General features: G+C 36.2%; 1 protein-coding gene across 2 annotated transcripts in view; it reads right to left on the reverse strand.

Moving 5' to 3' along the window:
• Window positions 1-3,686: 3,686 nt before the first annotated feature.
• znf362a (zinc finger protein 362a) overlaps window positions 3,687-25,479 on the reverse strand; it is a 36,313-nt gene continuing 14,520 nt past the window's right edge. For both annotated transcript variants that reach the window (XM_056467875.1, XM_056467876.1), the window contains exons 4-9: window positions 24,487-24,612; window positions 16,864-17,197; window positions 14,641-14,865; window positions 12,008-12,086; window positions 10,592-10,750; window positions 3,687-7,612 (exon numbers count right to left, since the gene is read on the reverse strand). In XM_056467875.1, coding sequence (XP_056323850.1) covers window positions 7,496-7,612; window positions 10,592-10,750; window positions 12,008-12,086; window positions 14,641-14,865; window positions 16,864-17,197; window positions 24,487-24,612 — 1,040 coding nt within the window. In that variant the 3' untranslated portion in view covers window positions 3,687-7,495. The remainder of the gene's footprint in view (window positions 7,613-10,591; window positions 10,751-12,007; window positions 12,087-14,640; window positions 14,866-16,863; window positions 17,198-24,486; window positions 24,613-25,479) is intronic.

Raw genomic sequence — 25,479 nt, forward strand, 5'->3', positions numbered from 1 at the left:
GCATCACTAAGTTTTGTATTACTGTTACACATGTTATCATATAATCCTGTATGCTTGTCAGTTATATGCTCCAATTAAAAAAATAAATAAAAAAAGGAAGTAAAAACCTAATGGGAGACACAAATAGCAATTATAAAGCATTAAACAGAGCACCTGAAACTATTGGCTGTAGGTTGTGTGATTTCCCCAAAGGCCTAAAATTAAGATTCCCATATTATTTATCTTTTATATGTGTAAGAATGATATGATTTACATTTTGTTGCAGCTGTTATTTGTTTCATATTGCAAGGGTGCCCTCATGTGTTGTACTTGGGAGCTGCAGACATGTATCGTACATAGACATTATAAAGGCTAAAACTAAAAGGGTTCCATTAGTTATATTTCACAGTTCAGTAAAAGTGTTGACCAAATACTGTGTCTTCCTGCCCTTTATAGGGAAAACTGGGCTGCAAATCCATACCGAACCAAAGAGAACCAAGAAAAAGTCTTTAACCATTTATGGTTTAACCATTTAATTCCATTTATGGGCAGTTGCCATAACAGGAAACTTCTTTAAGTCGCAATTCTGACTTTATAACTCGCAATTTTGACTTTGGAGTGTTTTATTTTATTTTATTTATTTATTTATTTATTTATTTATTTATTTATTTATATTCAGTGGCGGGAACGGGCGTCCATACTAATGTTACTCAGTATTGAAGTATCAAAGATAAATATATTAAGAAGATATTTAGGCTATTCATATTTTTAAAACGTTGTTTGTAGGCTCAATTAGCGTGTTTTTTAAACATGTTGATGAACTGCTACATTTCCTTTCGTTAAATATTTCGATAATACATTGATGTTTTGACTTTCTGTCTCCAAGATTGCAATGCAACTTTCTAAATTATCTAAATTAAAATATGCTGTAAAGGTGTAGGCTAATAACCAGGGGCGTTGCTAGACAAAAATCTCTACTGGGGCACGTACCCCCTTCCCTCCTAAACCTAATTAGGTTTGTTAAGTCTTTACCTCCCTGACTCCTCATCCCTCCTTTTTGCTTCATACAGAAAAATCTATCAGGAGTCATGCTTAGTAAGATCACCAATATATTGTTTAAACTTTAGTTTTGTCCACTTGCAAAACAAAAAAGGCTGTTACGCTGGTTTTACAGCACATGAGCGGCGCGTAACAAGCAGCCTGCTTTTTTGGCGCGCATGTTAACTATCGGGACTCTCAGAAGAAGAGCAGCGCGTGCGCAAGCAGCGCATGCGAGAGGCGCGCGTGTTCTCTGCGCACACGCGTAGATGCGTCAGTTTGCTTTTTGATTACATTGCTTTCACCAGCGTTGCTTCAGTTGCACATAGAGAATAACGTCTTTATTTCGGAATTACCACTCTTAATAAATACACTTGCATATGAAGTAAATCATATCTCAATGCATTTACTGGGGCACTGGAGATTTTCACTGGGGCACGTGCCCCAGTGAATTGGGTCTAGCGACGCCCCTGCTAATAACTATTTTATCTTTGACTGCAGCCGATTAAAACTGCTGGTTTTGTCTGGCCAGAGGAGAACTGCACAGTGTAAAGCTGCAATGGACGCAATAGCATTCCGTAAAAGGCAATATATGTTTAATCCTATATTTTACAGTCTATGGTTTAATCCTTGCGCTATTTTGAGTGAACGTAATTAGAATCGATTCTGGAGTCGATTCCACTGACTTCAAAATTAGGAGCCGAGAATCAGAATCGACTCCAAACAAACCTGGCTAAAGGTTTTCTTTTTTATTATACAAATATCATTAAAATGTATTATTTTACCAATGTATTATTTTGATCGTTAAACCACTCAATTAAACAAACATATATACATACATATACATTTATATTTCTTGTTATTCTGACGTAACCTAAGCCGTTTGCTGACGAGACTCTTGGCAGTTCGCGCTTCGACTAGTTTAAAAGGATGATAACGTTTAACGACAGAAGCTACATTATACGACGTTTCAACCTTCAACAAACTAATGTTTTATAAGCTGTTTGGAGTTCAATTTTGACGGCATCCATTCACAGCACAACTTAATTGGTTAACAAACGACAAAATGCCAAATTTCTGCAAAAAAACAAACAAACAAGCATAAACCTACTGAGGGTAAGCTCATTTTCATTTCCCATTTTGTGGCGGTTAACTACAACAAGGTGTCTGCGGGGTCTTAAAATGTCTTAAATATTAAAAGAAACCTACATTTTAAACCTTAAAATGTCTTACACTTATTAAGTCTTACTCAAATATCGTGTTGTTGCTCTCAAATCTTCTGTAAATAAGTTAGGTCTTAATTTTCTTTTGTTTATATAGAACATTACCCAATCTGGCCGTTAACACCCATACAATCACCAAAAATCCATCTTGATAAAACTTTTAACTTATTCCATTTACCATAATGGTTAAATTATTTTCCTTTAAAACTATAACAATAAAACAAAAAAAATTGTATAAAAGTTCTACATGTATTTACTGCTGAGCAAGCTGACCTGGACAGACTTTTGTGCATACATTAAGTTTATTATAGTTTTTAAAACCTTTAACTTAAAACATTTATCCTTTTTTCCCTTTTAATTTTTAAGAAAGCTTATGTTAAAAACTATATAGGTATACAAAAAAAGACTTAAATTTACTCAAATGTTGTGTTGTAGATCTTAAATCTTTTGTAAACAGGTCTTAATTTTACTTTGTTCATATATAGCAACCCAATCTGGCCATTATCACCCATACAATCACCAAAAATACATCTGAATAAAACGTTTAACATTTAAGAATGTAATTTTTAACTGTATTTACTATAATGGTTTAATTATTTTCCTTTAAAAAAGTAACATTGGTTTAAAGGTTCTACATGTATTTACTGCTAAGGAAGCGGACCTAGACAGACTGTTGAGCATACATTTAGCTTATTTTAAGACCTTTAAAACATTTAAAACAAGATGTTGAAAAAAGGTGCATGTATACAACTAGAGCTTGTCTGTTTTGACACAATTTTTAAACTATTTTGCTTAGATTTAACTATTTCTTTTTTTAATAAATGATCATATAATTAAGTTCATTAAATTATATTAAAAATGTTTGATAGGGCAAATTAAAATCTTTTCCAGCTGAGCAAATCGAAAAACTTATCAACATTTAGCCCTGTATTAGTCTAAAATTTCATTCATAATAGTCTTAAAGTAATGTACTGTAATGTGTGTATTTATTTAGTGCATTTATTGAGTATGGCCATACACCCAAAGTGCTTCACAATCAGGGGGGGGGGGGGGGGGTCTCTCCACACCACCACCAGTGTGCATTCACTTGGATGATGCGACGGCAGCCACGGGACAGCGGCGCTAGTGCGCTCACCACACACCAGCTATAGGTGGAGTGCAGAGACAGTGATAGGACCAATTCTGTGGATGGGGATGATTGGAAGGCCATGATGGGTAAGGGCCAAGGAAGGGAATTTGGCCAGGACACTGGGGTTACACCATTGGATTACACCCCTACTCTTTACGAGGAGTGCCCTGGGTTTTTAATGACCAGAGAGTCAGGACCTCAGTTTAACATCTCATCTGTAAGTCTTCAATTTAACTTGCTAAAACCTGCAGACACCCATCAGACATGTATAATATTGTGGTAACCTAGAATGCAAAAACACACAGAGCACATACACCAATACAGAAGTTTCTCATTTATTTATTTGCTCACTTTTACAAAGTCTTTTCCCTCTCCATGTCTTGACTTTGCATGTAGCAGCAAAGGCAAATCTTATAGAGTACCACAATTCAAGACAATTAAAAAGGTATATTTTATAATAACTAGACATGTAGTCATTTCATATAAACTGGTTAACACTTAAGTACTGTATAGTTTATTTACAGCATGTCCATGCTAGGAAATAAAATTACATAAAAGTACTGAGTACACAAGTAAACACCAATATGGTATAAAATATATAAATGTGATGGTAAACAACTAGTGATAAAATGGTTAAGGCTTAAAATGTGTAAAATTAACATGTTAGTCGTTAATATTTAAACATGATAATAAGTATAAACATGTATAATAAGCCAAGGAGGTATTCTAGACATCAATACAGCTACACAAATCTCATGGGCAACTCCACATTGTTATCCAGCTGCTTCTTTCCTTTTTGTTTCACCAAATTTTGTGCACATTTTTGAAGGCTGAATTTTCAGAAGAAAGTGTCCGAAATCATATTTTATCCAAACAATATTTAAAAAAAAAAAAAAATGAAGATAATTTCAAACATTTTCCCAAAACTCCTGAAACAATGATTGAATTACTATAATGCAGTAATAAAAACTGCCTGATATTAATTTTGTCAAATAAATATTTCATATTGGATGAATAAAATATTTTAGCACATCAAATACTACAATAATGTATGTACTCTTTAATTTAAGTACTAATGGGCAGCATGGAAATAACACATCTGTGCTTCAGAAAACAAAAACAAAATCTTAATGCAATATAAAACGGAACATTTCTTGATCATTTTAAGTCAAACGCGTGCTGACATCTGTAACATAACACAAGGTGTTTGAGTCATTGCACATTTACACTTTTTGTATAAAGTGTATATTATAAACCAAGTGTTTCTATTTAGAAACCTTAATCTTTTGCCTTTTTCATATTTCACTTTTGGCACTAGACCAGAAAAATCTGATCTGTATGATCTAGGGCTGCACGATTAATCGAAAAAAGATCACGATCTCGACTCGACCACCCACAGGATCTTAATCCAGCATCTCTATGATTCAGCTAATTATATTTTTAAGTTTGGGAGAAGAATAGAGGCAGTCGCACAAGTCTTTACTTTGTTTTACATACAGTTGAAGTCAGAACTATTCGCTCCCCTTTGAATTTTCTGTTCTCTTTTTAATATTTCCTAAATGATGCTTAACAGAGCAAGGAAATTTTAACAGTATGTCTGATAATATTTTTTCTTCTGAAGAAAGTCTTGCTTGTTTTATTTCTGCTAGAATAAAAGCAGGTTTAAATATTTCAAAAACTATTTTAAGGTCAAAATTATTAGCCCCCCTTTAAGCCATATTTTTTTTTCGATAGTCCATCGTTATACAATAACTTGCCTAATTACCCTAATCTGCCTAGTTAACCTAATTAACCTAGTTACGCCTTTAAATGTCACTTTAAGCTGTGTAGAAGTGTCTTGAAAAATATCTAGTCAAATATTATTTACTGTCATCATGGCAAAGATAAAATAAATCAGTTATTAGAGATGAGTTATTAAAACTATTATGATTAGAAATGTGTTGAGAAAATCTTATCTCCATTAAACAAAAATTGGGGAAAAAAATAAACGGGGGGCTAATAATTCAGGGGGCTATAATTCTGACTTCAAATATATATGCTTCCTTTACAAATATTACTGAGAATATTGCATATAAAATCACTAATAAGCAACAAAAATGGTTAATTGTTGTAATTTACAGCAGGCTATTTATTAAGAAATGTAAAAAAAAATCTTACTTAATAATAATAATTATTATTATTAAGTAAGATATTGCTTATTTTTGTTGAAAAGTCTACTTTTACAATTTGACATTCAAACCACCGCAGAAATGTTCTAACCATTACATTAAATATAACCTACTATAATTGAAACCATTAACATATAATCTAAATATATATTTGTTTTCACAAGCTTTGTAGACGTACCATAAATGACGCTTTTAAATAATAGGTCACCTGTAGTTTTCGTCATGAGTCACAGCTGTGTTCAAAATGACATCAATGTTTTCAAAGTGCACTATTAAGGGAATGCAATTGTCAATATGAAGATCGCTAAAACTAAACTGTATAAATACTTTGAAAGCAAATTACACCAAAGAGAGATGACTTTAATGTTTTTTTAAAATCATTCCAAGTTTAAATGTTAGAATGTTCTAAATGAATAGGGCACGGGGGATAACAGGGAATAGAACACAATCAGGAACTATGCTTCTAACTACAGCTCTAAAGGAGTAGTTGCAAGCGTACAAGTTTGCGATGCAGTTTGCGAATGTTTGTTGGAACGATGAATTTGAAAAAACACCAAATCAACGAACTATGTTTTTAACAACGGAACTGCGACTTTAGTTGACTAACGATGGTTTTCGGAAACACACCCCAGAGCAATCATTTGGGAGTCGTGAGGGAAGTATGATTTGCATGTTTTTTTTCCCTTAAAGTGACGGCAGCCATGACATGAGTGCACTCGGCAGTGAAAGTAAAACCAAAAGCATGCACATCATTTAAGTAATCATATCACATTTTAGAGTTATGATTACGACAATAATTAGATATGTTTTTTCTTTCATAAGGAACACAGAGTGTTGTGCATGAAAATAAATGTTTAACAGTGTCAGTATACCTACTCTAGCTTATATAATGTTGAATATAATGCAAAAGGGAATCTGACAATGACAAATGTCTCATTTTAACAGTGAAAAAAAAGGTCTGATAATGTCAATGACTAAAGTTGTCAATTCAACTTTAGAGTTATGAATAATTGTATTCTGATGTCATCACTTGACTGAGCATTACTGACCAGGACATAATTAAAGTCTAGTCAAGTCCACTATTCAAAGTCTATACAAAATTGAGCAGTAGACCCACACATGGGCCTAATATTATTATTGATATTTTACCATATGTTTGAGAAATAACAATAATATTAGCTTACTCATATTAACCTTTATTTTACATCTACAGAATCGTGAGACAATCGTGATCTTGATTTTAAGCCAAATGACTCTCATTTTAGGCAGAATCGTGCAGCCCTAGTATGATCTCTAATAGATTAATCTCGCAAAACATCTAAATGTGCTGATTTGTCCATCAATTCAGATCTATAACAGTCCTCTTGAAAAGTTCACTTTAACGCTAAAGCTATTTCAGTACAATTTCCCTGTAAGTTAGGAAACGTATTAATGTGAATGAAAACATTTTATGATTGACATTATCAAAACACTCTCTAAACCAACTTTGAGTTGCCCAGAAGAAGGGGATTTTATTCTCCCCCAAGACAGCATAGAAAAATATGAGAGGAGGTACTGGACTTGGTCCAAGCTTAAAACATACAACGTATGTCTTTCTGATTTCATAATGCATAATACCTACAGTCCCGAACGTTTAGCTGCCAAGAGCAATGCCTTTTATTGTCATAACAGACCGGAAACGTTTAAAGCCAAAACTGTGTGGCCTGAAAGTGCTGTGAAACCATCTTTGGATTTCCCGATTTTTCCCTCTCAACCCAACGTTGAGCTGGAAAAGACGAAAGTGGGTGATAGAAACACTAAATCACTGCTGTGTTTGAGCCTCTATCCACACACAGTCTAATACCTTTTGGAATGTTCTCAAAAAGTAAAACAAACTAACAAACACACTAAAAATAAAGCCAAACCACCGAACAGGTGATTTTTGCTTGCTTATACAGGAATGGGGGAAGAATAAGCTCTCAGATGAGGGAAATGCGGACTGGAACGCTGGGAGATTCAGCTCTCGGTGGTGACTGTTGACTGACCAGATGCTCCACCACTGTATGCTTAGACATGTGTTTCATTAGGTAAGTCTCCTGGAAAAGGACAGCGAATGAGCAGTTAAACATATTAGTCAATCGAGAAGAGGAAAAATATTTAGCGTAACACTTAAAGGCTATAAACTGCATGAATATTATCCCTACTAAATCATAAAATTATGCATTTAAGTAAATCCAAGGGCACATGAGAAATTACACATTCCAGTGGTTCTCAAACTGTGATACTATGCAGGGACAATTTGTAAATTTAAATATGCAAATATTTTAATAAAGCTAAAATGCTGTATTCTGTAAACCTGTAAAAAACAACAACAACAACAAAGTATTCAAAGCTAATGACAGGGTTCATACACATTTTTACTACTAAATTTCCTTGACTTTTCCATGATTTTTCCAAGACTTTCAAGTAAATTTTCATGACTTAATGTTTGATGCAATGTCTACATGTGTGGTAAAAGAAAAACAATGCGTGTTAATTTATTACAGCATATCGTAAAACACGCAGCAATCTATTTAGTTTCAATTTATATTTATGTAAAATTGATTCAGATAATGGTTATACCGTACTAATAATGTGAGAGTATGTGATTGGCCAAGGACAGAATAGAAGTCAAGACAACTAACCCAAGGTTTCCGATACATTAATTCTTCCAAGGCAGGGTGCCACACCAAAATTCATCCCGCCACGGTTACATTACAGCTTCTCATTCAAAACATTCAGTCGTTGTTTTTTTAAATAGCGGGTTATAATCACACTAAAACATATTAAAAGGTAAGTAAATTACAACAGCGCGAACTTTTCTGAAATCGTAGTAGTGCTGTGCGTTATTCGTTTAACCCTTTAAGGTGACATGCTGACTGACTGAAATATAAAAGAAATGCACTTCCCGGTGATTCTACAATGGAAATTTAAAATAAGTTATAAATAAACATCTAAATAAATAGGTACATTGCAAAAAGGTTGTTGTCTTCTTTCTAGTCCAAATATCTAAATCAAGAAGCATTTTCTAGACAAGTAAAACATATTGTCTTGTTTTCAGAAATGAGTCAAATTGAATGAATTTTCCCTTAAATCAAGCTAATTAATCTACTAGCTGGGTAAGTAAAATAATGCTGTTTTTATTGTGAAATAAGAATATTTTACTTACCCCACTGTCCGCTTATTTACCTTTTTTGAGGCTAAATATTGGATATTAGATATCTGGATTAGAAATAAGACAAAAACTCTAAGAAAAGCATTTTTGCAGTGTAACATTTTAAATACTAACGCAGTATTATCACCATCAATATTTTACATATACGTGTAAACTAGTACATATTTCACCACAATGCTTTTAAATGTTTTTTTTACTTTAATATGACAATTGTTAGATATAAACACTAGATATTGTATACGGGCCCTGAGTATGCATAAATACCACTGCCTTATTTGTACAGGGCTCCCAGGGCAAAAGTCATTCAACTGCACCAGTCAAGACTAAAGCCAGTCTGAAGATGCTGGACTTTTGCGCTGCGTATGGGTGCAGTCACGAGCAAACAAAGCATAAAGGCAGAACATTTCATAGGTAAGATTTAGTTTTTTACGTTTTTGTATGTTCGAACTTTTGTGCTAAGCAAGTAACGTTATTGATGATAATACAGGGTGGGCCATTTATATGGATACACCTTAATAAAACGGGAATGGTTGGAGATATTAACGTCCTGTCTGTGGCACATTAGTATATCTGAGGGGGCAAACTTTTCAAGATGGGTGGTGACCATGGTGGCCATTTTGAAGTCACCATCTTGGATCCAACTTTTGTTTTTTCAATAGGGAGAGGGTCATGTGACACATCAAACTTATTGGAAATTTCACAAGAAAAACAATGGTGTGCTTGGTTTTAATGTAACTTTATTCTTTCCTGAGCCCCCTCATATGTACTAATATGCCACAAACAGGAGGTTAATATCACCAACCATTCCCATTTTATTAAAGTGTATCCATATAAATGGCCCACCCTGTACAGTCATTTACTGCAGTGACCATAAGGCAAAGTAGCACCAACTTGCACTAAATACTAGGCTTGTGAATAAAATCAGCAGACAATTGAAATATGACAACAAGACGCTGCAATTCTCTGCGATTGGGGGAATGAAAGTACTCCATTTCTCTCTCTCTCTCTCACTGTGGTCCATTTCACTTTTCCTCTCGGCTGCTGGTGTGACTTTTCCTCCCCTCTCTTTTCCTCTCGGCTGTATGCAAATTTCCGAATAAAAGCGCAGGAGTGGTCGGTAACTCTGGTGTAATTTTAACAGGAGTGGGCAGTCTCACAATATTGCTCCCGAGCGAGCAAGCAAGCACGCGTGGCGCGCGCGCGCGTGTGTGTGTGTGTTTGTTTGGTGCTGTCTATGTTTGTGTATGTGTGTGAATGAGAGACAGTGTGGTGCTGTGTGTCCATGTGTGTGTGTGTGTTAATACAGACAGCTTGTTATAGCCACCCCCCAAAATACAAAACTGTGTATGGAAAGCATCGTCAATGCACCGTGATGCACCGAAATATCGAATTGAACCGAATCGATGGCATGAAAATCGTAACCGAACCAAACCAAACCGTGAGACCAGTGTAGGTTCACACCTCTACTTATTAACCTAGTTAAGCCTTTAAATGTCACTTTAAGCTGTATAGAAATGCCTTGAAAAATATCTAGTCAAATATTATTTACTGTCATAATGGCAAAGATAAAATACATCAGAAATGAGTTATTAAAACTATTATGTTTGGAAATGTGTTAAACAAATCTTCTCTTCATTAAACAGAAATTGAGAAAAAAAAAAAACAGGGGGGCTAATAATTCTAATAATTCATCTGATAGAGCTTTTTGGACCCAGAAACTGATGGTTGAAGCAAGCAGATTCAGCATGTCACACTGCAGGACACATGAACTCAGTCACACACAGTTTATGGTCTGCAAGTTTGAGAACCACTGCATGAGCCATTGTGCAGTGAGCATAATAGAGATGGAGTGTGTACTCACTGAGGTGTAGGCTCGTCCACACATGCTGCAACAATAAGCCTTGGCGTTTTTGATGGCGTGAGCTGACAGGTGGATTTGTAGAGATGCAGAGTCGGAATATGCACGGTAACAGTTGGAGCATTTATAAGGCTTGTCTTTATTATGTGATCTCTGATGAGACTGTGGTGAATATCAAAACACAAAAAGTTCTTGTTATACACTTACACAAAATATATGTAACTGATATATACAGACAACCCTGACATTATTAATTTCCCCTCAAATTCTGACTTCAAGTTTTTGTTCAAGTGTAAATTCATTCATTAATTTTCCTTCGGCTTTATCCCTTTATTCATCAGGGGTCGCCACAGTGGAATGAACCACCAACTATTCCAGCATATGTTTTAAAATGTGGATGCCCTTCCAGCCGCAACCCAGTACTGGGAAACACCCATTCACACACATACACTACGGCCAATTTAGTTTTGGACTGTGGGGGAAATCGGAGCACCCGGAGAAAACCCACACCAACACAGGGAGAACATGCAAACTCCGAAATGCCAACTGACCTGGCCAGGACTCAAACCAGCCTTCTTGCTGTGAGGCGACAGTGCTAACCACTGAGCCACCGTGCCACCCTCAAGTGTAAATAAAAGGTGAGAGATATTTTTTCCCACTATGATGACTCTTGTACATCACCTTATTATATTTTGGGGGAAGCCAAAAAAACTCATTGCTGGTTGAATAAAAGAAACTTTAAATCAGAGTTTGCCAGGGGTTTGAATAATTTCAGGCTTGACTGTATATGATATATAAAGGCTTTTTAATTACTGCTAAGTACAATTGACCATAAAAAGCATGGTTATTTTAGAAACGTTCAAATGGGATAATAATATAAGTGGGACAGTAAAAACTAAATCCATGAACACGGTAATTACTTTAAATAAACTATCATATGGATAAAAGAAATCAGTTATCTATTAAAAAGTTTTTAGTTTACCTCAGTTTATCATATATACAATATACAAAAATAACCACAACTAAAACTGGAATAAATTTAAATTATATAGATCCAAAACATATTGTAAATATAATTAAAATGACAAAAACTAAAGCCAAAATTTAAATTAAACTGAAGATAAATAATTTTTATATGAGATTTAAATATACGTTTAGCTTGTATACAAGGCAGCATTTCTAATTTAGTATAACTTTACACATTAAAAATATTAAAATATAATTATTACAATAAAAACAATTCATTAGAATTATACTAACTTAAATGAACAATTGTTATTTTAAAATCTTATATTTAATAAAAACTATATTAGTGTACATTGATGAATTACACTGGTTTAGTTAAGATGCTCTGTCACGTGACTATACTTGTTTGGTAAAATATGAACAGCTAGAGAAGAAGCCATGTTTGGGTCTTACTTGCAGATTGGAAAGCTGTGTGAAAGCCTTTTCACAGCCTGGTTGGAGACATTTATACGGCCGATCACCTGTGTGGATCCTAAACACACGAGCACAATGTGACCAACAATATTAACAACCGGAATTTCATAGTTTGTTGACTTAGAATGTAACAAGCACATAACATTTACATCTAAGCATTTTCACTTCAAGATGGAGCAATTTTGATACAGTTTCACCTGGTATCCACACTACTTTAGAGTTTTAAAACCTGAAAAACGGTGATTGTGGAAGCACTGAAGAAATGTTTTCGTTTGAACAAATGAATGAACACAAGCAAATGAAACACAAGCACATAGACTACATTTACACTCAAGTGCTTTCATTTTAAAATGCACAAATTTCATTAGTTTCACCTGGCATATCCACTACTTTAGACCCTTTTTAGACCCTCAAAAACTGCAATTTAAATGTTTTTGTTTGAACAATCCAACAATCAATTGCTTATTGAAATTAAATGAGCCCTTAGAATAAAACACAAGCACATAGGCTATATTTACCCTTAAGAGTATACACTTTAAAATGCACAAATTTTGTTACAGTTTCACCTGGTGTAAACACTACTTCAGAGTTTTAGACCCTCAAGAAATGCTACTTTGGAAATACTGATGAAATGTTTTCATTTGAAAACTCCAGACAGACCAAAATACAGACTTTTGCACACCTTTATGGATTACACACAAAAAATAATTTGCATCAGGGTGTATTGTATTTTTTATATTTTTTCAAAGAATTTATAAAGCAATTTTAAGCTGATCGTATAAAAACCTGTTCATTTTTATATTACATAAACTGCCACATATTGCACCCCTCGATTCCCCTATGTTCTTCATTAATATTTCCCACTCATAATAACAACTCTCTGGTGGCATTCATGCACATTTAACTCATAAATGCAATTTATCTGACATGAACCCATAAATGAAGTCTTAAAGTTCCTGTGAAATGAAAACGTTATTTAGATGATAGCATCAGTGTGTTGATTTTGAGAATATCTATAATCTAGTGTAGGGTTGGGTCGATAGATGATGCCACCGTCCATCGCCCATAGACATCATGATGCTGAGCTGACATCGCGATCCTCCGCCCTGCCCCTGTCACAGCAGCAAGCCGCTCACAAAAAATACACACTTAGGCCCCGTTTACACTAGGCAGGGCTCGTATAAGATTCTAGTTGTATGATAACCTTGGATAAAAATATCACGGTTTCACGGTATCACAGCATTATGATTACTGCTGTAAAATATATTCTTTTTAAATGTCTGGGTAAAAAAACAATACTTTTTTTCCCCTTTAAAAACAATATATTTAATTTTTTGAAAGATTTTTAATATTTTAGAGCAGTAAACAATCTAAATAATATCAATCTAAATAATTCAAATGAATCATTGACTCTTGCTGTCTTCATTAGTTTCAAAAACACAGATTTCTTTACAACTCAAAACGCCATCACTGGATATTTTTTCTGCTGCAGTTACTGTAAAAATAATGTAAATAAAAAATATTACACATACCTAAGGAACGGTATTACAGCAAATGTTGGGGGTTTTAAAACATTGACTTTTCCAAACCGTGGTATATCATGAAAACGGTTATCATCCCATGCCTAGCTTACACTAATACATAGAACAAAAATGATCCACGTCCACACTGGCGTTTCACCTAGCATTTCTGAAAAGCCATCCTTCAACACTATACCGCTGAAAACGCACATCACATGACCACACACACACACTGCAGTGTATGCACATGTCTGAGCTCCAGCAATCAGCGGTTGCTTTGAGCACAAAACCCCAGAGAGCAGTGCATGTGGGACAGTTTATCAGGATGTACCGCTGGATGGCGTCTCACTAAAGTTGTTAATCGTGATATTGAATTAATCTTTCCTCTATCTAACGACTCTTCTGTCTTATGAATCTATCAGGTAACGTGTCACAGCGTCAGTACACTGCTTTAATCTTTCGCTTTCACGCTTGTACTTAGTGATTTTAGTGTAAACCTCAGGATACTGTTGGTTGTGCACATTTTTTACCTACTAAGTTTGTGGACGCCATTATAACGACACAGATCACTCTGCCTATTCATGCCAGAGTCCTGCGGAAAAAGTGATTGACAGGTGGTAATCTGTGTGTAACTTATCTTTATTTATTTATAATTTTGTTTTGGGTAAAACAAAGACCACGCGGGTCAGGTAGTTGAAATGGTAGGCTACAAATAATTAATTCATTATGGATTAATTAATTATTTATAAATAATGTATTCACCGCCGCCTACGACGACGATGCCATCGTCCATCGCGATGTTTCCAATTAGACATCGTGCGATGCCAAATTGTTCGACAATCTAATGTGCTCCAAATACAGTGAAAACATTCACATTTAGAAGATATAAACATCCAAAGCTTGCAGTTTGTCACTTGATCTCACCCACACTCACTGGCAGAGCTGTAACAAAACGCTATTGGCTGTTTTTTAAAAAGGGGAGGAGCTACTGTATGTCCGGCCCTGTCTTCATGTTTCGGTTGATATAATGTCATAGAACGAAAAAATAAAAAGAACATTTCAATGCACTCCATGGGACCATTAAAGTAGTACCTGGTGTGCTGCTGTAGGTGTGAGAGCTGGCGAAAGGATTTCTCGCAGTAGGAGCAGTGATACGGCTTGACGCCCAGGTGGATGCGCAGGTGTTGCGCCAGGTACGAGGCGTTGGCGAAGGTCTTGGTGCAGTGAGGGCACTTGTGTGGCTTTGCTTCTGTGTGGGACTTGGAGTGTATCTGCATGTCTGACTTGGAGAAGAACGTCAGCGGACACACTTTACATCTGCAGGAGAAAATGCAAAATTACAACATTTAAAACCTATGACATAGTATTATTGGAATGATTATATAATGTTTGTTTTTTTGTAAAAAAACCCAAAACATTTTATTAGAAAATTCGCAATTACAATTTTTTCCCTGTATACAGCCCTACTTTACATCTAGGGCTAGGTGATATGGGCAAAATATTGTCATGATATATTTTTTCCATATTACACAATATTGAATCACAATATTTATTTATTCTTAATGAAAAGGAAAATGCTTTCTATGAACAACTTTTTTGGTTATTTGTTGGTTTTAGAAATTCTGTAAATTCCCCACTGCCTCCGGTGGGCAGTAGCACACACCGAAATGAGACGCAGATTTAGTTTCAAATGAGCTGGTTATTAATTAGCAAATAATAAGTGAGCAGGTTACATTGTAACCCCGTGTTATAAGAATAAGCTACGTGATGAGATTTGCAGTGATGAGCAATTTGGCTGCTTGCACCAGACGAAACACGACAGAAATTTAAATACAGCCATTCAGAAGCACAGAATATGCACTTACTCATGAAAGTGAAGGTTTTTAATCTAATTAACACGTAATTAACCTCTTTAACATTATTAAATGTTCATGCTGAATCACTGATATGTGTTGGTTTTGATTCACAGATCTAAAGTTTAATTTCAAACGGTTTATTTTATTTTCCAGATCTGAGGTGAACTATCTGCTGCTGCTTTCAGTATATGGCAATAAATGTCATGTAAAATGGCTTTCAAACTAACATTATTAGCATTTAACACTGAATAAAGCACACGAGGTATAGCTGAGCTGATCAATGTCAGTTTTCTGTTGTTCTGCCATTTCCAAAATATCAATTCGAGGTGTTGATTAGAACAAAAACTCCTTTTAATATGAAAATATTCCTTGTATTGTGTGCCATTGCTTTTATTTCTAACACAGTTTAAATCAGCCCTTAGGCTCGATCGTCAGAGTCGCTCCTGTTGGTCCTCAATCTGGCAACCTGCGCTTGCATTTGTTTTGAACCAGGAATGCAATACCTAGTTTAACCACTGGGTGTCAAACTTGCATACTGCACCTTTAATATAAATTTTTTGTGTCCGATAAGAATCGTAAACATTAAAATATAAATTAAAAATATCTGGCCTGCTTGTTATTCCTTAAAATGATGATTATTATTTTATTACATTATTATTTATTAATATTAGAGTACTACTTTAAGTAATACTTTTCAGTATGAAATATTATATTCAATTTTAATGTATAGTCAATTTCTTGAAGTGAAATCAAGCTGGTTGCATTAAAGAACTTTTCATTTCGGTGTGTATTATGGCAAGTATTCTCAAATTAAAAAGGGGTAAAGTGACTCTCAAGACGAAGTTCTTCTGGACTGCATTAATATTTCAGGATGCAACATTGCATTACCACAGTATAAGCAATTAATTTATCAGCTGATGCATTTCCTGAGAATTGTTCCCATGACTTTCCATTGCATGCTCTACTGATTAACCCTCCTGTTGTCTTTTAATTCTGTATGCACCATTCACCCTTCAGGTCAAAAATTACCTGCGTGTACTAAACCTCTAAAATAAAGCAGCAAAAGTGGATTTCAATACTTAAATATATTTTGCATGAAGAAACAACCTCATGTTCATCACAAACTCTGTCAATGTGTAGTAGACACACAAAAAAATTGTACATTCTTATTGTGTGTGTGTGTGTGTGATTGTGTGAAACAGTAGTTTTTGTGGTCTAAAAATGGTAGCTGCCAACTGAAGGACAGCTGTTGTACCCCCAATGTGTAAACAGCTCACCAATCTTCAAGATAATAAAACATTGTTTATGTTTAACCCATGAGTCAACAGGAGGGTTAAGATGTTTTGACATAATTTTTGTACCCAAATGAAATGCATGCCATACATATATTGCAATATGGCCGAAAATCTCATGTTTATTTAAACACCAATCATCATGTTGTAATTTCCTGAACTCGCACCTGTAGGTTTTGCCCTCTTTAGCAGTGATGCTAACAGCTGACTGTTCAGCTCCAGAGGCCAGTATTGGATAAGGAACTACTAATAGCGGCCCAGATGTGTTTTCAGCCTTGATCTTTTTGCGTCCTCGTCCTATGCTCTTCATCGGAGGCCCCATCAGCGCTCCACTGTTTTTCAGAGCCTCCATCCCCGGGCCTCCAGTCAGTCCTGAGAGGAGGTTTGCAGTGGGAATGCCCTGACGGGACTGACCGCCGATTGTCGGAGAGGTCGGGGTGCTCGGCGTCACACTCTCCGATGTGTTGTGATTGGCATTTCGAGAAGACGCTAGCGACAGGCCTGAAAATAACAGATAGTAGCTGTGATTAGCACAAGTCATTTTACAGTTTTAGAGAAAGCATTTTTCCTCTCCAATTAGTGCACTACTTTTGTAATGTTTTTCAATGTAAACCATATCTGTCAACATTGGGATGTGAAAATATCCCAATCCCTGTCCCCCCTAACTAAATTAATAAATCTTTTCATCTGGACCCGTTTCATTGTAAATAAACAATTGAAACGGTCAGTAATATGTTTTTATTACTTTTATTATTATTTACAAAGGATAGAATAGTATACATTAGAAAAAGTTAAAGTTAAGCCTATTAAAATAATAGCTATTATAAAGAAATTGAATCAAGTTATCAAATCTCATTAACCTTTTCTTCACTGTATAATTGAAACATTCTGATTAAAGAGCAGCGAACTAATCTCTTATTTAGATTTTGCATTTGATTACATTAAATAATAGAGGTGTCACTTTGAAATTGCACAGATCTGTAATGAAAGCATTCGATTGCTTTCCAAACTGTTTATGCTCATTTAATACAAAATTTGTTGTGTTTAAAAGAACCCACTGTGATCGACACGTTTAGATATTATTATTATTATTATTATTATTGGTATATGTCTGCTCAAACATGCACCAAAACCCAGAGTATCCACTTTCCCCACCGCTTTAAATCAAGTGTACAGAATCCGTTAGGGAAACAGTGTCTATTGATCCCTTTGGAGTGCATCTGACAGTCACACACCGCTACATGAACTGACTGTTTTGAGGATTGCATAGGACGGTCGCCTGTAATGGAAATAAAGGGAATCCTGCCGTTTTTTATATTTATTTCAATGTGTTTTTATGCCTGAATAAGATGAAAGCAAAAAACAGATTCACATTTAAGAGCAAGGGGCGTCCCCTGGTGGTTCGGTGGTATGGGTTGGGTATAGGGAGGATCGGCTCTCTAATGTTTAATGCCACCCTTCATAGAAAGATTAAAAATACCAGAGAAATACGGGAAAATACCTTTATGGGATGATAGCAGGATAGAATTGTAAAATACTGGAGAATCCTGGGAAAAACCTGAGGGTTGACAGGTATGATGTAAACACACGGTTGACAGATGTGTGTGACCGTCATGCTTGCGTCTTTTGAAGCCATGTGCTTTTTGACGTTGTATCAAGTTAAAAGATCTTCAACTTTTACATGCATGGCAGCTCATCACTGTTACTTCCATAGCATTGAACCAATCAGAAGAGCTCGAAGGTGGGGCAACCGTTACTAGTTTATGTTTACAGGGGCTCAGTGGATGTCCGGATACCCTCGTGCTTTATGCTGTGCTTTTTTTTTCAAACCATTTTTTTGGAAGCAAAGATGCTTTCTGTGTGAGTGAGCCCTTGGAAGGGTTAAATATGTTCACTTGGAAGGGTTAAATACCGGGTACAATTTCCAAGTATGGGTTACTGTACCTGGTCACACATCACTTTACCTTTCACATAAAATAAATATGTTCATTCCACAAGATTTGGATTTAACCATTAGTTTCATATGAAATCATTTGCATGTCAACAAATATCTTTATGTGTGTTTGAGATTAACTATATCAACTGAGGGGGCGCTCGAGAGCACCGAATGGAGTAGACGTAGTTTGAGGAGCTCCTCCAAAACCTCGAAAAAACAGCTTAATTTAATCATAATCAAAACGAAACGACACATTTTTAAGCTTGAAGTCAAGATGACGAAACCTAAAACGAAGAAATGTGATCAACCAGCCAATGCAGACGAACAATCAATGGAGAAACAAATTCTGACTGAACAAGCGGCTAGTGCTGTCAACGACGAGACCACGGCCTTATCCCCAATCTTGGCAGCAATCCAAACATCTATTCAAGCTATGGATAAGTCGATGAATGACAGATTTAACTCTATCGAAATAACTTTGTCGCAAATGCAAGCATCGCTTACCGAAACTAACTCCCGTATCTCCGATCTCGAGGGCGCGAGAGTTGAGCATGACAACCGCATTTCTGAGTTAGAAACTCTCTGCAAGGATATCGTGGCTGCCAACAAAGCCCTATACGTCAAGCTTGATGATCTGGAGGGCCGCTCCCGTCGGCAAAATATTAAAATTGCGGGGCTACAAGAGAAAATTGAAAACGGTCGCCCAACGGAATTTGTGGAGAAGTTGATACCGGCCGTCCTGGGAGACCAAAACTTTCCATCGGGAGTAAAAGTGGATCGCGCACATCGTATTGGACCCCTGCCAGCCAAAGGATGCCGCCCTCGGATGCTAATAGCAAGAATCCATCATTTCCCAGTTAAAGAACTAATCCTGAAATTGTCACGACAGCAATCGCCTCTACAGTTTGAGGGTATGCAGATCTCTATATATCCTGATTTGACAGCGGAGGTCATGTCGCAACGCCGAAGCTTTGACGGCGTTAAAAAGAAATTAAAGGAGGCTGGTATCAGATATGGACTACTGTTCCCCGCGCGTCTGATTGTCACTCAAGGATCGGAAAAGAGGATCTTTAATTCAGTCGAGGACGCCGAAGCATTCGCCAATACAATCATCACCACATCTTGACTTCATCTTACACACGTACACTTGACAATTTCACAGTTGCTGCAAGTGTATTGAGCCGGTGAGTATAGACTTCTCACACCGCTGGCCCGGGCTCTCGATGCAGTAAGGCGAAGACTATTACAAGCGCCCGCGCCTACCAATACAACCAAGACATTTGACTCTAACGTTATATCGAAAAAAAAAACTCTCTTTCAGGATTATGGCTCGGACATTTTGTTATACCAGTGTTCGTTAGTTATTGTTGACTTGTTCACTAGTTTTGTTAATTGTATCAGTCGAGGGTAACGAGGAGCCGTTTATTATTATTCTTTTTTTTTCTCCTTTTTTTCCCCGACGGTTAAGTTTATTGCAGTTTATAAGTGTCCTTATAGCTCCTTAGGAAGCCTGGTAGCTCCACGGTTCATATGGGGGTTGTATTCTCTACTCCGCTTCATTTGGGGAAGCGGATAAAGGAGAGGGAGGGTGGGAGGGTGCTGGGGTTTTTCCTTTTTCATATGTGTATGTTAAATGTTTTATGTTTTGTCTTCATTGTAATATCTCCAGTTCCATACAATTATCTAAAAATCCAAGCTCACCTGTACTACCATATAATATGCAGTCCTCAAACTGTAATGTTACCTTAGCCAGCTGGAATGTGCGAGGCATTAATAACTGGGTTAAAAGGTTCAAAGTCTTTTCTTATTTGAAGTCAATATCTGCTGACATCATATTTTTGCAAGAAACACATATTAAGCATAATGAACAAAGACTTCTTAGATCTAATTGGGTTTCACAGGTGTTCCAGTCTACGTTTTCATGCAGGGCTAGAGGAGTGGCCATTTTGCTCCGCAAAACAATACCTTTTAAGCATATATCTACCATCAGTGATCCAAATGGTCGATATGTTATAGTCTCTGGTTTAATTTTTTCTGTACATGTTACATTATTGAATCTATATGGACCAAATTATGATGACCCATCCTTTTTCCGTAAAGTTTTTAATCTTGTCCCTAATTTATCTAACACACATTTAATAATCGGTGGCGACTTTAATCTGGTTTTAGATCCCACCCTGGACAGGACTCCTGCACGTCCTGTGGACCACTTTCCTAACTCTACTACCACCTTAAAAGAATTAATTAACTCATTTGATTTAGTTGATGTTTGGAGGTTGAATTACCCGACCGATAGACAATATACATTTTTCTCTAACGTTCATAGCTCATATTCCAGAATAGATTTCTTCCTGGTCGACCACAAGGCTGCTTCATGTGTAACTGCAATTAAGCACCACAACAGAATAATCTCAGATCATTCTGCAGTGACCATTTCTCTTGACCTTTTTGAAATTAAGCCCAATTATAGCTGGCGATTCAGTCCTACATTACTCTTTGATCCTCATTTTTCTCAACACGTAACAGAATGGTTGGATGAGTATCTTATGTTTAACGATACAGGGGAAGTATCCGATTCAACACTGTGGGAGGCACTTAAGGCGGTATTAAGGGGATACATAATTTCATATGAATCTAGCCTAAAAAAACAAAGGAAAAAATCCCTGTCAGTAATTGAAGCTCGTCTTAATCAGCTTGAACACTTACATGTGGACTCAGCAGATCCTGAGGTTCTCAAAGAAATTGCAGCATTAAAACTAGAGTATAATAAAATTTTTTCAGACCAAGTCAGTAATATGCTATTAAAAATAAAGCAAAAGCAATTTGAGCTGGGAGACAAACCAGATAGGCTGCTCGCGCGTCAGTTAAGGAGTATTCAAGCTAATAGAGCCATTCACCAAATTAGGAAGGAGGATGGAACCCTAACAACAAATCCCAGTGACATAAATAAACGTTTTAAGGAATTTTATGAGGCCTTGTATGAATCTCGAGCTTCCACTGAGCCTACAGCCCTTTCCCACTTTCTTCAATCACTACACCTCCCCAAATTAGATGAAGCAGATCGAGATGCCCTTAACACAGAGATAACTTTAGATGAAATATTTGAAGCCATTGCATCTTTCCCTAGCGGTAAGGCTGCCGGACCTGACGGCTTTGGAATTGAATTTTATAAGAAATATTCTCAAAAGCTTGCCCCATTGATGCTGAGATTATTTAATCATTCTATTGAAAATCAGGAATTTCCACAGTCAATGTATAATGCAAATATTTCACTAATTCTTAAAAAAGGAAAAGATGAAACAGATCCAGCATCATATCGCCCCATAGCCCTTTTAAATTCAGATCTGAAAATTTTTACTAAGATCCTTGCAAACAGATTAAATAAATGCATAGCAAAAATTATTCATCCTGATCAGACCGGTTTCATTCCTGGGCGCTTTTCATTCTTTAATGTAAGACGTTTAATGAACATTTTATACTCAAAACACGATTCTGCTTCAAATGTCGCCATCTTATCCCTGGACGCCGAAAAGGCGTTTGACCAAATTGAATGGAACTATATTATTGCAGTGCTTCAGGAGTTCGATCTGGGAGAATCATTCTCTTGCTGGGTGAAAATGCTTTATGCCAAACCTAGGGCTTCGGTGCTCACTAATTTTGATAAATCTTCACAATTTGCATTGCATAGAGGCACTAGACAGGGGTGCCCACTCTCACCCCTGCTTTTTGCCATAGCTATAGAACCCCTTGCGACTGCTATTAGAAACAACCCACTTATCTTTTCACCTAAGATAGGCCAATTAGACCATCACATATCACTTTATGCTGATGACATTATCCTCTACCTACTCGATCCAGAACAATCCATCCCACCCCTGTTAGATTTATTGAAAACTTTTGGAAAGTTCTCTGGTTACTCTGTGAATTGGCAAAAAAGTGAACTCATGCTTGTATCTGACAAGACTAACCTAAGCTTTTTACAGAACCTACCTTTTAAAATAGCAGCAGACAGTTTGAAATACTTGGGGGTTATCATACCGAAAAAATCAAATGATATCTACGAATTAAATTATTTAGCTATGTTAGAGAGCTTAAAGCTTAATATAGAAAGTTGGAGAACCCTTCCGCTGTCTATGGTAGGACGTGTGAATGCAATCAAAATGGTAACATTGCCAAGATTTCTATATCTTTTCCAAAACCTTCCAATTCTTTTGCCCAAAAAGTTCTTTAAAACTCTCGATTCGATCGTGTTACCATTTGTGTGGGGCTTTAAAGCGCACCGCATCTCCAAACTACATGTATGTAAACCCAGATTGCAGGGCGGATTAGGCCTGCCAAACTTCCAGTATTATTACTGGGCTGCGAACTGCAGAGCCTTATCCTACTGGAAAAAATCTCATCCTGCAGGGTCTGCAGGTGACATTTCATCTTGGCTCACCATCGAGCAGAGTGTTACAAACCACTCTCTTTCTTCTCTACTTTTTGCGGCGCCCTCACCATCGATAAAAGTAGTCAACACAAACTTTATACTTAGCAGCTCTTTCAAAATATGGTGTCAGATCCGGAAAGCATTTAAGTTGCCACCTACCACATTGTCCACCCCTATTGCTCATAATCACGCCTTTAAGCCATCACTCAATGACTCCACATTTTCAGTTTGGTCCAGTAAAGGAATGGTCACTGTAAAAGACTTGTACATGGATGGAAAATTTGCTACATTCCCTCAGCTGAAACAAAAATTTGATCTTTTACCATCACATTTTTTTAGATATCTACAGCTGAGAAACTATGTTCGTACATCTATCCCCCACTTTGAACTATTAGCAGATGAACATGATGTATATAAATTACTTTCTGCCTCTCCTGATGCCTCTAATTTGATTTCCCATTTTATAGACATTTTTAATGATCAGTTTGACATATCGACCTTGTATTTGAAAGATTCCTGGGAGAAAGATTTAGGCATTCAAATTACCAATGAGGACTGGGAAAAGTCTGTCAAGGTCATAAATTCATGTTCTATTAACTCCAGACATCAACTAATCCAATATAAAGTAGTACATCGGCTTCATTATTCTAGGGTTAAACTTAATAAATTCTACCCCTCCATTTCCTCTAAATGTAACAAATGTGAATCTGCGGAAGGCTCTTTAGGACATCTTTTTTGGTCATGCCCAAAACTTTTTGAGTTTTGGAGCGAAATTTTCAACTTCTACTCTGAGGCTTATTCTTGTGACCTTGCCCCTGATCCAGCAATCGCTGTTTTTGGTTGGTCTGACTCACTTCGTGGGTTTAGTCATCAAATTAAAAAAGCTGTTCAATATGGAATGGTGTTAGCTAAAAAAATTATTCTTTATTTATGGAAAAAGCCATCAAAACCACTTTTTAAATCCTGGCTTTTAGAACTCTCTACCACTTTACATTTAGAGAGGCTAAGACACAATCTTTCTGATAACATTGCCCGCTTTGAAGCCACCTGGAAACCCTTTTTTAATTATTTATCAAATGCCCAGGATAACAGTTTAAAGGTATAACCCTGTTATCATCTACAAGATCACCATATTGCCTGCGCCCACTGGCCTAGATATAAATGTGCAACATTGTTGACCCATGTATAATATTGGAGGAACTGGTGTAATAATGGTTTAAAATCTTTTTTTTTTCTGTCCTTTTTTTTTTTTTTTTTCCCCGTTGCTTCTGTTTTGTCTTTATAATCGTTATTGTTTTCTGTATCGCTCTGTGTTGTTATAAGAAAATAAAAATATAATATTCAAAACTATATCAACTATCCCTTTAATGCACAACAGAAAAAACAAAACTGCATAACAATAATTAACATGCATGATATATATACCTGATAGATGATTCGCTCTTGATGGCTGGTCTATGATTTGCCGCAAATGCCAGTCTTCCCACAAACCTCTTGCTTTAATGGCAGTCTTGTCGTCTAGATTCAGGTTGACGTCACCCAGAATACGACCTTTGCACAGTAGACATATACTGATATTTACTAATACAATACGCTGTGATAATGACCATGCATGGGGGGGGGGGTTAAATTCTGTCGACAATTACTTATTTAAACTTTTAGAAAGCATTTGAAGAATTCAGATTGTTGTTCATCACATGCATAAAGACTTAATAGGCAATTTATTTATTTTCACATGCTAATTTGCTATACAACATGCCCACAATTGTGACAAAAAAAATTCAGAATGAAAATAACACTGACAGATTTTGCTTTAGAAACCACCTAAAGTTACTAATAATGGCACATCTTATTAGTGATCATGTGCTGAAAGTTAATCCACCATTTACACTTTTCCAAGAGTGGATAAAAGACTTCCATTGGCTTCAAGTCTGCTATGAAAATAACTAAAGCCATTCACTGGAAAGTCTGTGGGACGGGGTTTGCAGGTAACTGCGTTTGGCACTGAATCTACACATTTTAAGCGTGAGAGGTACTGTATAATCCTTCATTTAATCCTCACGATGCTGTCAGCCGTGCAAGCGGCAGCTATATGTAAAATTTAACACAGCTCATGAAAAGACTGTTATTGCTATTAAGATTACATGCAAATAATAAGTTATATATCAATATAAATGTGGGGCGGGGCGATGGATCGCGATGTTGAGTGAGGCCTATTGGTCATCGGCCCAACCCTACTTAGAATTTTTGTCTTGTTTCTAGTCCAAAGATCTACATTTCAAAGCAAAAAGATCATTTTACTACCCCATTGGTAGATAATTTTGCTTGTTTTTAGGAAAAACATGGTCAAAGCAAAACAATATTTTTACTTGATCTAAGAATTTTCAGATATTTGGATAAAGCAAAGTATGAAAAGCA

The sequence above is a fragment of the Danio aesculapii genome, chromosome 11 (assembly GCF_903798145.1).
Source record: "Danio aesculapii chromosome 11, fDanAes4.1, whole genome shotgun sequence".
Classification (NCBI taxonomy): Eukaryota; Metazoa; Chordata; class Actinopteri; order Cypriniformes; family Danionidae; genus Danio; species Danio aesculapii.